We start from the raw sequence: 15,054 nt of genomic DNA on the forward strand, positions 1-15,054 counted from the left end.
CAGCGGGTGCCTGGAGACATTGGGTCTGTGGGACCCACTGATCAGCTCCCACGCCCGATAACCGGAAATGCAGGATCATGTATATACACAAGATCCTGGGAAACCCGAGCGCCCTGTAGCAGTACATGTCAGCAAAGGGTTAAGGTCGTTAAAATATGAATTTAGCTGTGTTTGTTTGTGTACGGCTTTAACACCCTGAGCGGTTCACTAAGGGATAAAACAAAAATATTGTTTGCTGGCAATATGTGGATTACTGTACTAGTTTATGTATTTTGATAGTTTGTTTTTGCTATATTATTTTGAGGGTTTTTATAGCAGGTATGTATTTACAATTTTAAAACAAACCTAGTTCTTGCATCGGTATTATGCAGATTGTCTGCTTAACGGCTTTCACATGAAGTATGAGCTGCTTTTAATAGAGCTGGGTTAAGCAGTTACTTGTAATAGGAATGTAATAGGAATGAGTAACCTGTTCACAACTAATAAAATGAAATTGTGAGCTGTGTGTAAGTTTTTCTAGCTGTGCCTAAAATTGTACTCTGGACTGTGTATTGTGTACACAAATACTCCTGCATTAGAGGTTATTTCTGCCATCAGTACTAGAATTGCCTACCTGTTAATCATTCACCCAGGCTGCTGCCGTGTGTGTTCACACTTCTGTATCCTAGGACATACCCAACCTGCTTCTTCACATTTCTGGAATGTTAGTACCAGATTCTCAACGACATCTGCATACGAGTGAGCATTATTTACATAGGTCAAAGCAAAGTGAGTGACGTATATTGTATGCCTGTTTTATTGGCATAAAGATCTTTAGCAATGATTTACTTAGTGTACAGTTAACTTGTTTAGCTAGTTTGTACCCACCCTTTTCTTATTTTGTTGGTGACATTATACAGAAGTTCAAAATACATGAAAGATTGGGTTTGAGCGCTCCCTATATTGGCACATGCTGCGGAAGTGCCTTGATGTGAGTTTTGCATGCTGAGAAGAGAACTACTTACGTTTTGGTTTAATTTATCGCAGTTTTCATTGATGCACTCATCCAGCACACGCTGTAGAAATTCCTGCTTGGACAATTTTTGCACTGTTACCTTTTTCTGTTTTTTGAGTGGAGCTCTTCGAAAGGTATCAAACATAATACAGATGCACCTGTATCTTCCAACACCTCCAAGGGTTAATTAATCTTGATAGTTGGACATCAGTCCAGTGTGGTTGTCAGTGAAATTTGAATTTGTTTGTCGATTCATGATGTCATTGCATGCTTATACACCATTTCCATCTTTAAAGTGTATTGACAGTATTCGAAGCTTAACTTTATACTAACTGCTAAATAATGCATTTTGAATACGGTACATATTTGTAAAACCCTGTGAATTACACACATTGGCCATGCTGCATATGCAGAAGATGATGCATCTTTTTCCTGCTTCAGTAGTGCAGCTTTCTAAGTTGCCTGTCTGCCTCAAGCAATACACATTTTATAGTGACTATGCATCCTGACCGCTGACCACTAAGTATCGAAGTGATCCAGAAAGCTAAATGCGTCACCTATTCAGCCGGTGAGGGAACGATGCATACAATCGGGCAGCAGCGTATCTATAGCCATAGCAGCCTATGCTGATGTTATGGGGCTTGTGGGTGGAAAGGGAACACAGTAGAAGGGTTCTTGAAGAGAACACAAATCCGATGCTGTGTGCAATGCGTCATGCTGACAACAGAACATTAACAAAAGAGACATCATTTTTTTTTTCTTCTTTTAAATAGCATGAGGGTCCCTTCCCCCAATCCATACCAAGACCTTTGGGCTTCACACCATTTTTTTCATTTTTTTTTTTTTTTTTGGCATGAGGTGTGTCCCCCCCCCAAAAAAATCATTCCAGACCCTTATCCAAACATGCAGGCCAAGAAAGGGGGGGGGGGTGAGTGTACACCCTCCCTACTCCCCAAATCATACCAGGCCTCATGCCCTCAACATGGGGAGGGTGCTTTTCTATTGGGGGGGGGTGACTCCCCCAGAAAAGCACTTTTTCATCATGTTGACTAGGACCAGGGCTTCTTCCCCACACGCCCAGCCAAATGGTTGTGGAGGTGCAGTAGGTAACTTATCAGAATCTGGAAGTCCCCTTTAGCAGCAAAGAGTTCCCCAGATTCCAGCCCCTGCCATGTGAATGAGTGTTACCCCTACTCATTCACCAAAAAAAAAATAGAATGTGCCCTGGAAATAAACACACTGAAACTTTTGACCTTTTTATTTTGATCTTTTTTTTAAAAAACATTTTAAAATGTCCCCCGATGTACATCTATCATTAATTACAATAAATGGTGCCCATATGAAAAAATAAAAGCCTGCTGACACGACCGCTTTGTCGCTTGGCTCCTGCCAACCGACACTCTATTTTTGCTTTTTACTTGAACAAAGAGGGTGAGGTCAATGATATCAAGAGGGGGGCACCTGGTGACATCCTTGACAATAAATCGACATGTCCATATTATATCAATGATGTCATAAGGGAAATATCCATGGCTCCACCCCCTTATGACATCATTGACCAAATATGGACATGTTCATTTATCGTCCATGTCGTCACCAGGTGGCTCTGCCCCTTGTGATGCCATTGACCTTGCTCTTTGTTTATTTAAGCAGCGGGGAAAGTGGTGTGTCGGTCGGCAGGAGACAAGCGATGGGGTGGTGTTCATAGTGATCCTCCCTCAAGTCCCAAAGACTTTTTCCCTTTCCACCCTTAAGTGTCACAATCCTTTTTTTCCCTTTCCACTCTTGAGTCCTAGAGCCTCTTTTCTCTTCCTACCTCAAGTCCCAAAGACTTTTTTCCTTTCGGCCATTGAATCCCAGAGCCTATTCCCTTTCTGTCTTGAGTTGTGGAGAGTTTTCCCTTTCCACACAAGTCTCAGAGCTTTTTTCTTTCCACCCTTGAGTCTCAGAACCTTTTTCCCTTTTTGGTGTTGGTTTTGCACCTTTTAGCCTTTGTAGTCTTTCCAGAAAATACAAGTCTCTCTTTTGGAAAAGATGGGGCTTTAATTTGGTAGCAAATTTGGGTCCATATGTTTTATTTCTATGTTTTGTTTAGGTAGAATTGGGGGGGGGGGGGAGCTCAGTCAGAGTTCAATTTTTAGCGTAACATTAAGAAAAGATCAAGTCAAGTTTGTGCAAATAAAAATTACCATGGCATTGGCATTTTCACAATGCCTTATGATATTGTACTCTCTTACAAGTTTGATAAAGTTGTTGAGACTTGTGGATAGATATGGCAGGATATGCAAAGTTGACCTCCATGCAAACTGCTAAATACAGAGATGAAATACAAATATGGGAGTTGCTTTACCTGGCAAAGAATTTGTATTTCTCTCAGTTGTCTGAGATTTGCACAGCTCTTCCAAACAGCACATCCTGCCTGGAGGTCTGACTTCTACCTGCTGCAGGTACAATAGGTCCTGCCCCTGCCCTGAGTCTGTGATTGGACTGTGAAAAGAGCAGCAGGCTGATTAGTTCATCTCTTTCTCTCCCAGGTCATCAAAACTAGTCTCCCCGTTGCAAAGTTTAAACACTTGTTTGTCTAGGGCAGGGATATGCAATTAGTGGACCTCCAGCTGTTGCAGAACTTCAATCCCCATGAGGCATAGCAAGACTCTGACAGCCACAAGCATGGACACCCAGAGGCACGATGGGACTTGTAGTTTTGCAACAGCTGGAGGTCCGCTAATTGCGTATCCATGGTCTAGGGGATGATAAATAGAGTGAATTACCTCTCACATCCCCGGTAGACGGTGCTCTGAGGCTCTTGTGATGTGGGAGGGCCCTAGGCATCCAGGAGGTCAGACAGTAAAGAGGAGCTGCATCAGGGAATCGGTCGTATGGAAAGGAAGCCTATAGAAGTAAGGAAGGTAAGTATTTCACCATATTCCTGTCTACTTGATAGAACGCGTATCTTCCTTTGCAGTGGGGGTCCCAGTACAAGAGTAACTTTTCCTTCACCTGGAATTCATTTTTATTTCCTTTTAGTCAATACATACCTGCAGGAATTTGTGTTTGTATCCTCTGTTTGAAATCAGAATTGACAGCATTCATGTTGATCTTGGAAGTATTTATACATTTGATTAGTGTAATATCATGTTCAGTAGCAGGACAAGTCCATTTTTTTCCCTTTTATTTATTAATCTGGTATGCATTTTTATTTTTTTTTTTTTTTTACTATGTCCTGACAGTTGGGCATCTTGCACACTGCTGCCAAAAACAGTGTTTTTAGGCATACAGGTGTTTTTTTTTTGTTTTTGTTTTTTTTTTTTTTGTTTTTTTTTTTTTTTTTAATGATTTAAATGTAACTCATTGCATGTACATACAGGTATGTGAACATGCACTGCATATAGATGAGTAAAATACAGAAATCTGAATTGCCAGTTGGTATTTTACATGCATATAAGTTAATTTGATGAGCCTAAAATTTCATTCTGAGAGTTGGAATTTATTTTACTCCTGTACGTATATACGTACAACTACGCACAAAATAAATGCCAGAAATGCTGTTGATCAAACATCAGTACCCTTTGCAAGTACCCCTATGATTATACAATAGTGTAAGAGGTGTGCTCTTATAAATTATATAAATTAAATACTACATTTTTACCATGTATTCATCTTTCTGAAGAATGTATGCCTCTGTAGCTACTGACTAATGAATATTGCCATTGTAGGCTGCATTCACACCTGAGCGATTTCAGCTCGTAAAACGCCTGAAAAAACGCCCAACAAGCAAAATCGCATTAATTTCAATGGCACCTGTTCATATCTGAGCGTTTTGTCACCTGAAGAAAAACGCCTGAAAAATGCCCTAAGCTCAAAAAAGAACACGAGCTTCTTTGGGACGGATTACAGGCGTTTTTCTGCCTTATACATTGGTGACCTGAACAAAATCGCGGCAAAAACATGGTAAAAACTCAGCAAAATTGCGGTAAAAATGCGCGACTTTAAACCGCTCAGGTGTGAATGCAGCCTTACTGATAACCGGAGTTGTTTTTCAGTTACCTCTGTTAACGGGTGTGCAATAAACTGTTAACGCCATTTTTCCTATGTGTTCTAGGATTCTCGACTTCACAGTAAAACACTGAAGCGTACCAGGCGATATGTAGTTGATGGTGTTGAAGTGAGCATTACAACCTCCAAGATTATTGGGGACGATGATAAAAAAGATGAAGAGATGCGCTTTTTGAGGTACACAAGATCTTTTTGTTCTTCACTGATTTAAAGGCATCACTTTTACTTGTAGTTGGTAAATATAGGATAAATCATATTAAAGTGAATATAAAGGATTTTTTTGACCACTTGCCCTCTGGAATATTTACCCCCCTTCATGACAGGCCATTTTTTGCGAAACGGCACTGTTACCTTAACTAACAATTGTGCAGTCGTGCAACACTGTACACCGGTAAAATTTGTGTCCTTTTTTTCCCCAGAAATAGAGCTTTCATTTGGTGGTATTTCATCATCTCTGCATTTTTTACTTTTTGCGCTGTGAACAAAAAAACACAGTTTTAAAAAGACAAAACCATATTTTTTACTTTCTGCTATAAAACACATCCAATAAAAAAAAAGTGTAAAAGAATCGAATGTCTGCATCAATTTAGGTCAATATGTATTCTGCTACATACAGTATTTTTGGTAAAAAAAAATTCCAATAAGCATACATGGATTGGTTTGCACAAAAGTTATAGCGTCTACAAACTATGGCATTTTTATTTATTTTTTCTTAAAATGGCGGCGATCAGCAACTTTATATCCGGACTGTGGTGGGCAGTTGGACACTAACTGACACTTTTGACATTTTTTGGGGACCAGTGACACTAATACAGTGATCAGTTAAAAAAAAAAATAAAGTTGGATGTATAACTAATATGTATTCTCTTAAGATGGGCCACTCTCTCATAAACATATGAAAAAGGCTCTAAGGAAGCATCTATGAGAAACACGCCAACCTTTTTCATGGGTTGCAATAATATAAAATTTTGTGTTGCATTACACACACTATCTATATTGTCACCAAGAGCGATGTGACTTCATACTTAGGTTTTATTATCCCATGGTATTTTTATTCTTTGTAAGTTTATAATTTAATAACGTTTTTGCAATTGTAAATGTTGGTGTTCCCCTGGTACAAGTGAAGTCCACTTTTTCTTTTCTTATTTCGATGCAAATATTCTAGGATGAGGAACAATACTGGCAGCTTCTCTTTTGTAACATAGGTGAAGTGTTTTGTAGTTCGCAGGCTCTTTGGAACTGTACAGGACACACAAAAACTCTTTCCAATGTATATTTATCAGAACAAAAGTGAACAAAGAAGAAAAATAACAAAATGCTTTCCATTTCATATTTAAAATGTTTTTAAACCAAAACCTTTTCATTTTTTTTACATTTTAAATAGAGTAGGGAAGGGTTAAAATCCCTATCTGGTCCTGGAGATGCAACAAGAAATGAGAAGAAATCTCCCCGAAGTAAACCTAATTCCAGTCCAGCATGGACTGGCCACATATTGGTCACTGTGTGGCAGTTCCTGCTCAACAGTCGATCATTTGAGCAAGGTCTGTCTAAGGAATATTTTGGAAAACTTTTCTTAATCGGCAGCTGCAGATGCTGATCAGTGTATTCTGACATTGGTACCTCATTTATGTGGATGGAGAGATCTGTTGTCACAGGATCAGATGTCCTCGTGTTTTACCTTGGTGACAACTCCCTAACAGGAGTTACGCTTTTTTTCTACTCTATCCAAACTAAAAAAAAAAGTGTTGCCTGTACATACTCTACAGACCAAAAGAGATAATATAAGAACAGATCACTGGGGAAATTCCCTAGGTTGGTGTTTGGGTGCTTCTTAGAAAGTGGTAAAGGAGAAGTATAGCTCTTCTGGCCTACTTCTCCTGGGGATCACAAGAGTGCAGTTCTGCACTCCTGTGACTCATTTTTAGCCAGTCCAGACTCTGAAGAGATCCTGACTTTAATGTCGGGATCGACCCAGCGAACCGCTGAGAGCCTGAGCCAGCCGCTCCTGAAACCCAGCCCCCCCCCCCCCCCCCCCCAGCCCAGCGCTGGAGGGGCAGAGCAGAGAGCCGATGACTGACAGTCACCAGCTCACTGAAGACTGGGAACTGAGTGATCAGTGGTCTTTGATCCCTCAGTTCTCGGTGTAGAGTTGGGGGGGGGGGGGGTTTAACCCCAAACTTCTCTTTAAAAGTTAAGTGTAGCATACTGGAAGGGTAGCAAAGTATTTATAAGGATAATGCTAGAAGGATCACTGTAATTTAATTTTGAAGATTAGCAAGGCACTATACCCAGTCTGCCCTGGAAATAAGTGAATGATCTTATTGGGGTTCTGTGATGTCTGGGTTGGGTCTACTCCTTTGCTACAGCTTAAACAAAACTATAATCTAGAAAAAAGACAAAAAACATGGTTTAAGTTAACTAAATACCTTAAAATCTATTGTTTAAAAAAAAAAAAAAAATGGTTGAACTCTGTAAACAATTCTATTTTCTAAGCATTCTCACAAACTGTATGCCCTTAAGCAGCATTTCTGCTATATAACTTTGACTGACAGTTGCATTATTAATCCAGAATAAGGAAGCAAGGAAATTGCTATTTGCTTTGTTGGAACAGAAAATGTAATTCTTGGTTCAATCCAGCTTTAGCTCTGCATACTATAAATTTTTAACCTTTTGAAACAAATGTCAATGGACTTCTACCACCACGTGTATGAGACAAAATTAACTTGTCCAATAATATAAAGAGTATGCAAGGACTAAATCCGATTAATGTTTTACCTACCTCAGGCGCCAAGAACTACGTGAATTGAGGCTTTTGCAGAAAGAAGAGCACAGGAACCAGGCCCAGTTGAATGCAAAACATGTCTTACAGCTGGAGCAAATGATACGTCGCTTTGAGCAGGAAATGAACGTAAGAATCCTTTTTTCCTATTAATAGTAGAGGTCACCTTAGAATTTCAGAAGTTAGAATGAATTGGCATTTTGGCATTTTTTTTCTTTTGCTTTATACACCAGCGGTTCTGATGGGACAAAAAGAAACGGTATTTGCATCACCCAGCCCACTGTTCTGGAATGAGGAATAGGCCTGTTGATTTTTAGATATATAATGGCATGAGACATGTGAATGACTTTTTCGTTTAAGAAAGGTTTACTGAGCTAATCTCATTGAAAAGCATCAAGGAGCATATTATTGCTTAGTGGCAAAAATGTGATGGGCAGGGTCAGTAAAGCTCAAATGCAGCCTGGTTTACAGTAGTGCAAGTTTTTGAACCCCTAAGATTTCCTGAATTTTTTCGAGGTACCATAATTGACACATTTGTGCTTAAAGAGACCCTTTTGCCAGGAAGCGGCTGAGAAAGGGTTAAATACCACCGCAAAGCGCCTCTGCAGAGGCGCTTTGCCGGCGGTATAGCCGCGCCGTCCCATTGATTTCAATGGGCAGGAGCAGTAAAGGAGCGGTATATACACCGCTCCTTCACCGCTCCGAAGATGCTGCTGGCAGGACTTTTTTTACCGTCCTGCCAGCGCATCGCTCCAGTGTGCAAGCCCTCGGGGCTTTCACACTGGAATGAAAGCAGCGGCACTTTCGGGGCGGTTTGCAGGCGCTATTATTAGCGCAATAGCGCCTGCAAACCGCCCCAGTGTGCAAGGGCTCTTACAGTCCATATCCATAATCATGAGTGTCTTTGGATGTGACACAATGGCAATTGTTATTAGAGGCATATAGCGAACATTTGGCATGTCATCTATTGACTTTAATATAGAGTAGGGCTGAAACAACTAATTGATTAATCGGCAACTAATCGATTATGAAAATAGTTGTCAACTATTTTCATAATCGATTAATCGGCCAGCCGATTAGTTGGCCTGCATACAGAATGCATTATTTGTTTACATATCAGGAAATACAGTGCAGCACACATGCAGCTCAGTACACCATCCATACATCAGTAAGTGCCTGAGAACTTGTGAATGTGAATGTGTGAGGAGCAGTGCCTCATGGAACATGCAGTCCTGGGCAGGAAGTGAGTGAGTCTAAAGGCAGAAGTTTTTTTTACTTTGCTATAGGGGCACGCTATACTATAATTTGCAGCTTGCTATTGGGGCACTCTAAAGGCAGGAGGAGCCAGAAGCATCAGTGGGGGACCCCAGAAGAGAAGAATCGGGGCTGCTCTGTGCAAAACCATTACACAGAGCAGGTAAGTATAACATGTTTGTTTAAAAAAAAAAAATACTTTAAAGACTGTGCAGGGAAGATCAGCATCTGAACCCAGAGAGGGTGGAGGCTGATAGACTGGAGGTAATAGAAGGCATCACTATTACATTTAAAGTAAACTTTTACATGGAGGCAAGCCACATTACGTGGGAGGAGGGCACATTACATGCGCCCCAGTGTGAAAGGGGTCTAAATAAAAAAAATGTGATCTCTGAGTCTGATGATATTTACCAGATTCCACCTCCAATAGTAGTATATACAGTATATCTCTTCTGTCTGTTATTCTCAGCGTGGATTAGAAATGTCGCTCCCTAATCATGGTTGGTTATTTATATTTACCACTGCAAATAGATTTTTAAGAATAAATTGCTTTTTTTTAAACTTTACATATTAAATTATACACCACGCTTTTTTTTTTAAGGTTATTATCCGATTAATTGAAACAATAATCGGCCAACTAATCGATTATGAAAATAATCGTTAGTTGCAGCCCTAATATAGAGTATACACTATGTAACTTGTATGCCAATATGCCCCTTTTAAATAGGAGTTGTACCACAGTGCATCTTCACTTTGAGGGACTCCAGTACTGCCTAGCCTCTTAGTTTACAGTATGTTACCTACCTCTGTTTTTTTCAGTCAAAGAAAAAGTACTACGATACAGAACTTGAAATGCTAGAACGCCAACAGAAGCAGCAGATTGAACACATGGAACAAATGCATGCCGTGCGCAGGAGAGATGAGTCAAAGCGAATTCGCGCAGAGCAAGAAAAGGAATATAACAGATTCCTTGAGCAGCTTAAGTTACGAAAGAAAGAGGTAACTGCCTGTTGTTTTGACATGTTTGTACATTTCAGATGTATCTGATAATGCATTTATCGTATTATCTGACAGAATCACTTTACACAACCTTTTACAATCCTGTTCAGTAGCATTTTTTTTCTTTGTAAAGTATATGAGAGAGGAAGTATTTTTAAATACCAATATGTGTTCATACGCTTATTGCTAAGTAACTGGAATGTGTGTATTTTATTTATATCATTTTGTTTATGAAGAATTTTATGCCCTGCCCACTGGAAAAAAGAGTGACAGCAGAAAAAGTGATTTTTTTTACCTTTTTTCTAAATATAGATCTATGTTTGTCCCATGCATATATAAATTCACTTACTGTTGACTGACTTAGGACTTCTGCTGGATGCCTGTTCCAAGCATCCACTACTCTTTTGGTAAAATATTACATTCTAGGTTGGTTTTAAACTTTCCTCCTGCTAGTTTTGAGATCGTATCTTCATGTTCTTGGTCTTGACCTCATATGGAATACTCTTTTACAATTTTTTTCTGCCTTATTAATATCTTTTTGTTAGTGAGGTCCCCAGAACTGGACACAGTATTCTAATGATATATAACTAAGGAGCTGTAAAGAGGAACTCAAGACCTCCTTCCTCCTGCTGGTGATGCATCCCAGAATTCCATTCACTTTCCCCACTACCTGGTCACACTGTTTGCTCATTTTGCAGGGATCTGAAATAAGTATCCCCAAATCTTATTTTCTCTGTAGTTCCTGGCCAACACTCTGCTTCACCCTATCAATGGATTCCTTTTCCCTAGATGCATTATATTGCTTTCAGAGACATTGAACGTTTGTGTTGTGTTGACCCATCTTCCAGCAATGCCAAATCATGTTCTGTATTAGACACCTATGGGAATATCAACCTTATAGCATGCCTTTCTTTCATCAGCAAAAGAGAGACCTTGCCCTTCAGTCATATCACTTACAAACTGTTTAAACAGGACATGACTTAGTACAGAGCCTTGCGGTACGCAACTATTGACGGATGGTGTACCACAAGACTCTTACAGCCAGGCTCTGATATGTATCCTTAGCCAAAAATGTATCCACTGAATCACCCACAATGGAGTCCTAGCTTATACAACTTTTGGAGACCAGTGGACCTTTTACAGCAGGGATATGCAATTAGCGGACCTCCAGCTGTTGCAGAACTACAAGTCCCATCATGCATAGCAAGATTCTGACAGCCACAAGCATGACACCCAGAGGCAGAGGCATGATGGGACTTGTAGTTTTGCAACAGCTGGAGGTCCGCTAATTGCATATTCCTGTTTTACAGTATTATGCATCTACTGTTACACTTGCATATTTGTAAAGGTAAAGTAAACTCTCCCTCGGGGCTTTCACACTGGAGCTGTGCGCTGGCAGGACGGGAAAAAAAGTCCTGCTAGCAGCATCTTCGGAGCGGTGAAGGAGCGGAGTGTATACCGCTCCTTCACCGACCCTGCCCATTGAAATCAATGGGACAGCGCAGCTATACCGCCGGCAAAGCGCCTGTGCAGAGGCGCTTTGCAGTGGTTTTTAACCCTTTCTCGGCCGCTAGCGGGGGGAGAAAAACCACCCCGCTAGCGGCCGAATACTGACGGTAACGTGCCTCTTACAATAGCGGCGCTTTACCGCCGCCCCCGCCCCAGTGTGAAAGGGCCCTAATTAATACAAATCTAAAATAAAACCTGCCAGTACAATCCAGCATTGCTAAGCCTTATTATGATCCCTGCCATGATGCCTTCAGTTCATCAACTCCATGACTATACTTACCGCTTCTCTTGCCAGTTATTTATGCCTTATGATCCATGCTACTCCTCTTACTATGACCTAGAATGGTACCTTTGCACTGAGACTGTTGTAAGCTATTTATTGCTCCCTTTCTCATATCACAGCTTTCTAGCAGTTCCTAGATGTATACTGTAAAACGCTGTGTAAAAATTGACATTTACCTTTAGAAGTCTGTTATAAAATCCCTTTGTACAGAATGTCCGCTTTGCTACATCGACATGTTTTATCCTGTTCCAAATGACTATCTGGATTTTTTTTGTTCTTGACTGACATCAGCTAATCATCCATTGACATTACAACATTCTTTGTCTGCAAGTGCAAGCTAAAATATTTTAGATCGTCTTTTATCTATATATGAAATATGAAAATTAGCAAGCATTTGAAAATTGTGCAACGACAGCTTAAAGCAGGTCTTTCCATCCTTTAACTATCTGCATGCTGATATGAAAAGTGCTTACATTCATAAGTTAAACTTTGCTTTTACTTACAATTACTTTTTTCCCACTTCCTGGTTGAGTAAGGTACTGGTGATGTAACCAGGACCTCACAGATGCATCATGGGAAGGCTACATTACCAGTGCCTTTTCCCTTCAACAAAGTTCCAGGAAGTAAAGGGAAACAGATTAATCTGCTCTTAGAGAAAGTGGTCACAATGAGAAAAAAAGAAAACTCAGGTATGCAAAGCAGAAATGGCCCACAATTTTATGGGTACTTAGATTCCAATTACTAAACATTTTAAAAAGTGCCTTTGTTGTGATTTTTAACATAAGGGTGAAGTTCTCTTTAAAGCAGCATTTAACCCAACATGTAAAATGTTAAATATTGTAGCTTAGCAATCATTAGATATGGTGGCTTCATCCGTTTTCTTTGGCTTTTTTCCTGTCTGTTTTCACCTGGTGATCTGGCCAGTAATCACATCGTCCTGTATTAGAGTGCCTCTTCTCTGGATGAATGAGCACAGGGGGCACCTTTGGACAGTAGAATTGTCAGTCTGGGGGGGGGGGAGTGTTAGCTGCACTAGCTGATTTAAATACACTAGTAAACTGAAGCCAAGCAGTTACAGCAAACAGTATAAAAGGTTTTACATAAATAAAAAATAAAATATTAAAAATAAATAAAAGAATAAAATAAAAAGCTGATCATTGTTAGTATCCCTGTCAGTGTTAAATGGTTTGTCTCATTTCTGTAATGAATGCATTCTGCTGGAGAGCTTATTCTTTAGAAAAACAACAGAATTACTGGCAGGATCGCAAGGTGAAAATAGAAAAAAAGCCTGAAAATGGAAAAAAAAACAAATGCAGCCAACACATCTAAAAATCCCAAACTGCAATATAATAAATGTTTATCAAGAAAGAGGAGGATTGGGATTATTGCGGTGCTTGTAATAAATAATGCATAAAGAGTTTTAAAAAAAAAATTATTATATTTTTATTTTTTTTATTTAACTCTTTATGCATTATTTATTACAAGCACCGCAATAATCCTAATCCTCCTCTTTCTTGATCGTCACTAAATGGGATGAGGTGCATGATATTCTAGAGCCACTCAGCTCATCTCCTTTCATAATAAATGTTAATACCATTTTAAGGCAGTCCTTACATGAAAATATATACTAACTGAACATGACTGGCCCTATACACGTGTTTGCTAAATTAGTATGAATCAATATATTTTTAACATCATTATTTGGCTTTTGGCTGAACAAGTAAGGGAACTGTCCAGGTATGGCATCTTCAGTTACAGCAGGGAGTTTTATCATGTCACAGCTTTACTTTTTTTTTTTTTTCTATTACCAGTGGCTTTTCAAGTACCATCTGCTTTATCTTACAGGTGAAGGCTGAAGTGGAGAAGCTTCCAAGGCAACAAAGGAGAGAAACCATGAGGCTAAAAATGGATGAATTTGCACAGAGGAAACAGTCAGAGGTAACAGCATGCTTCTCTCTTTCATAGATAATAGTGGCACGTGTTAACACAAGGTTTGCCTTCAGTAAAAACTTTCCACTAGCCCCAAAAGACTAATGCAGTACAGATTTTTTCCTCCGTTCATGGTGTTTGTATGAATTTGCAAGCATTTACATTGCTCCACATATGCTGATCCTGAGGCTCTTTAGGACCAGGAGACCAAGATGAATTCAATGTATTTCTACCCTGTAAGACCCCTTTCACACTGGGGCGGTTTGCAGGCGGTATTGCGCTAAAAATACCGCCTGCAAACCGCCCCTAAACAGCCTCCGCTGTTTGTTCAGTGTGAAAGCCCGAGGGCTTTCACACTGAAGAGGTGCGCAGGCAGGGCGGTGAAAAAAGTCCTGCAAACCGCTTTTTTGGAGCGGTGAAGGAGCGGTGTATTCACCGCTCCTAAACCGCTCCTGCCCATTGAAATCAATGGGACAGCGCGGCTATACCGCGGCAATACCGCGGCTATAGCCGCGCTGTACGAGGGATTTTAACCCTTTTTCGGCCGCCAGCGGGGGTTAAAACCGCACCGCTAGCGGGCGAATACAGCTACAAGAACAACGGCACAGCAGCGCTAAAAATAGCGCTGTTGTACCGCCGACGCCCCCACCGCCCCAGTGTGAAAGGGGCCTTATTGTACAGTACAAAACATATCATGGAAAAGGATAATTAAAAACCATTTGAGCAAGGTGCTCAGCTTACCTGTGGATAACACTGTTCTTTTATTCTATAAAACAAGCATGGCTTGCTTATTCAGAGCTTGCTGGCTGGCCCTGAATAACTGCCAAGTGCTCCTTGGAATACTTTCTGTACTGCTTTTGTATTCTTTGTGGGGAATGTAACACAGTCACTGTACTCTTGTCATTTTCAGCAGTGTAAGCTGGTTGGTCTTTCATATTACCTAAGTAAGTGTTGGCTTTGAATGCTGGATTGCATTACACTTCACTTTGTGTCATTTTTGAAGGAGCAACAATTCCTAAATAAGCAGAAAGAAGATATGGCTCTGGCCATGAGTGCCATCACCCTAGAGAACAAGAAGGAGATTTACAGCAAAGAGAGGGAATTCCTGAACAAGAAACAACAACGTCTTAGAGGTAACGTAACACCTGAGAGGGCCATTCTGCATCCTACTGAGGTGTACACTGCTATGCTTTGAGTTCTCCTCAGCTTTACCCCAGTGGAGGATTAGGCTTGGTGGAACTGACCTTCCCA

The 15,054-nt window shown here is 40.3% G+C and overlaps 1 protein-coding gene across 1 annotated transcript in view; it reads left to right on the forward strand.

Annotated features, from left to right (window-relative positions):
- The window catches only part of STK10 (serine/threonine kinase 10), a 253,740-nt gene that overhangs the window by 204,990 nt on the left and 33,696 nt on the right, over positions 1 to 15,054 (forward strand). The window contains exons 10-14 of the mRNA XM_073620588.1: positions 5,097 to 5,227; positions 7,835 to 7,958; positions 9,903 to 10,082; positions 13,720 to 13,812; positions 14,807 to 14,936. Of these exons, the coding sequence (XP_073476689.1) occupies positions 5,097 to 5,227; positions 7,835 to 7,958; positions 9,903 to 10,082; positions 13,720 to 13,812; positions 14,807 to 14,936 (658 nt within the window). The remainder of the gene's footprint in view (positions 1 to 5,096; positions 5,228 to 7,834; positions 7,959 to 9,902; positions 10,083 to 13,719; positions 13,813 to 14,806; positions 14,937 to 15,054) is intronic.

The sequence above is a fragment of the Aquarana catesbeiana genome, linkage group LG03 (genome assembly GCF_042186555.1).
Source record: "Aquarana catesbeiana isolate 2022-GZ linkage group LG03, ASM4218655v1, whole genome shotgun sequence".
Lineage (NCBI taxonomy): Eukaryota > Metazoa > Chordata > Amphibia > Anura > Ranidae > Aquarana > Aquarana catesbeiana.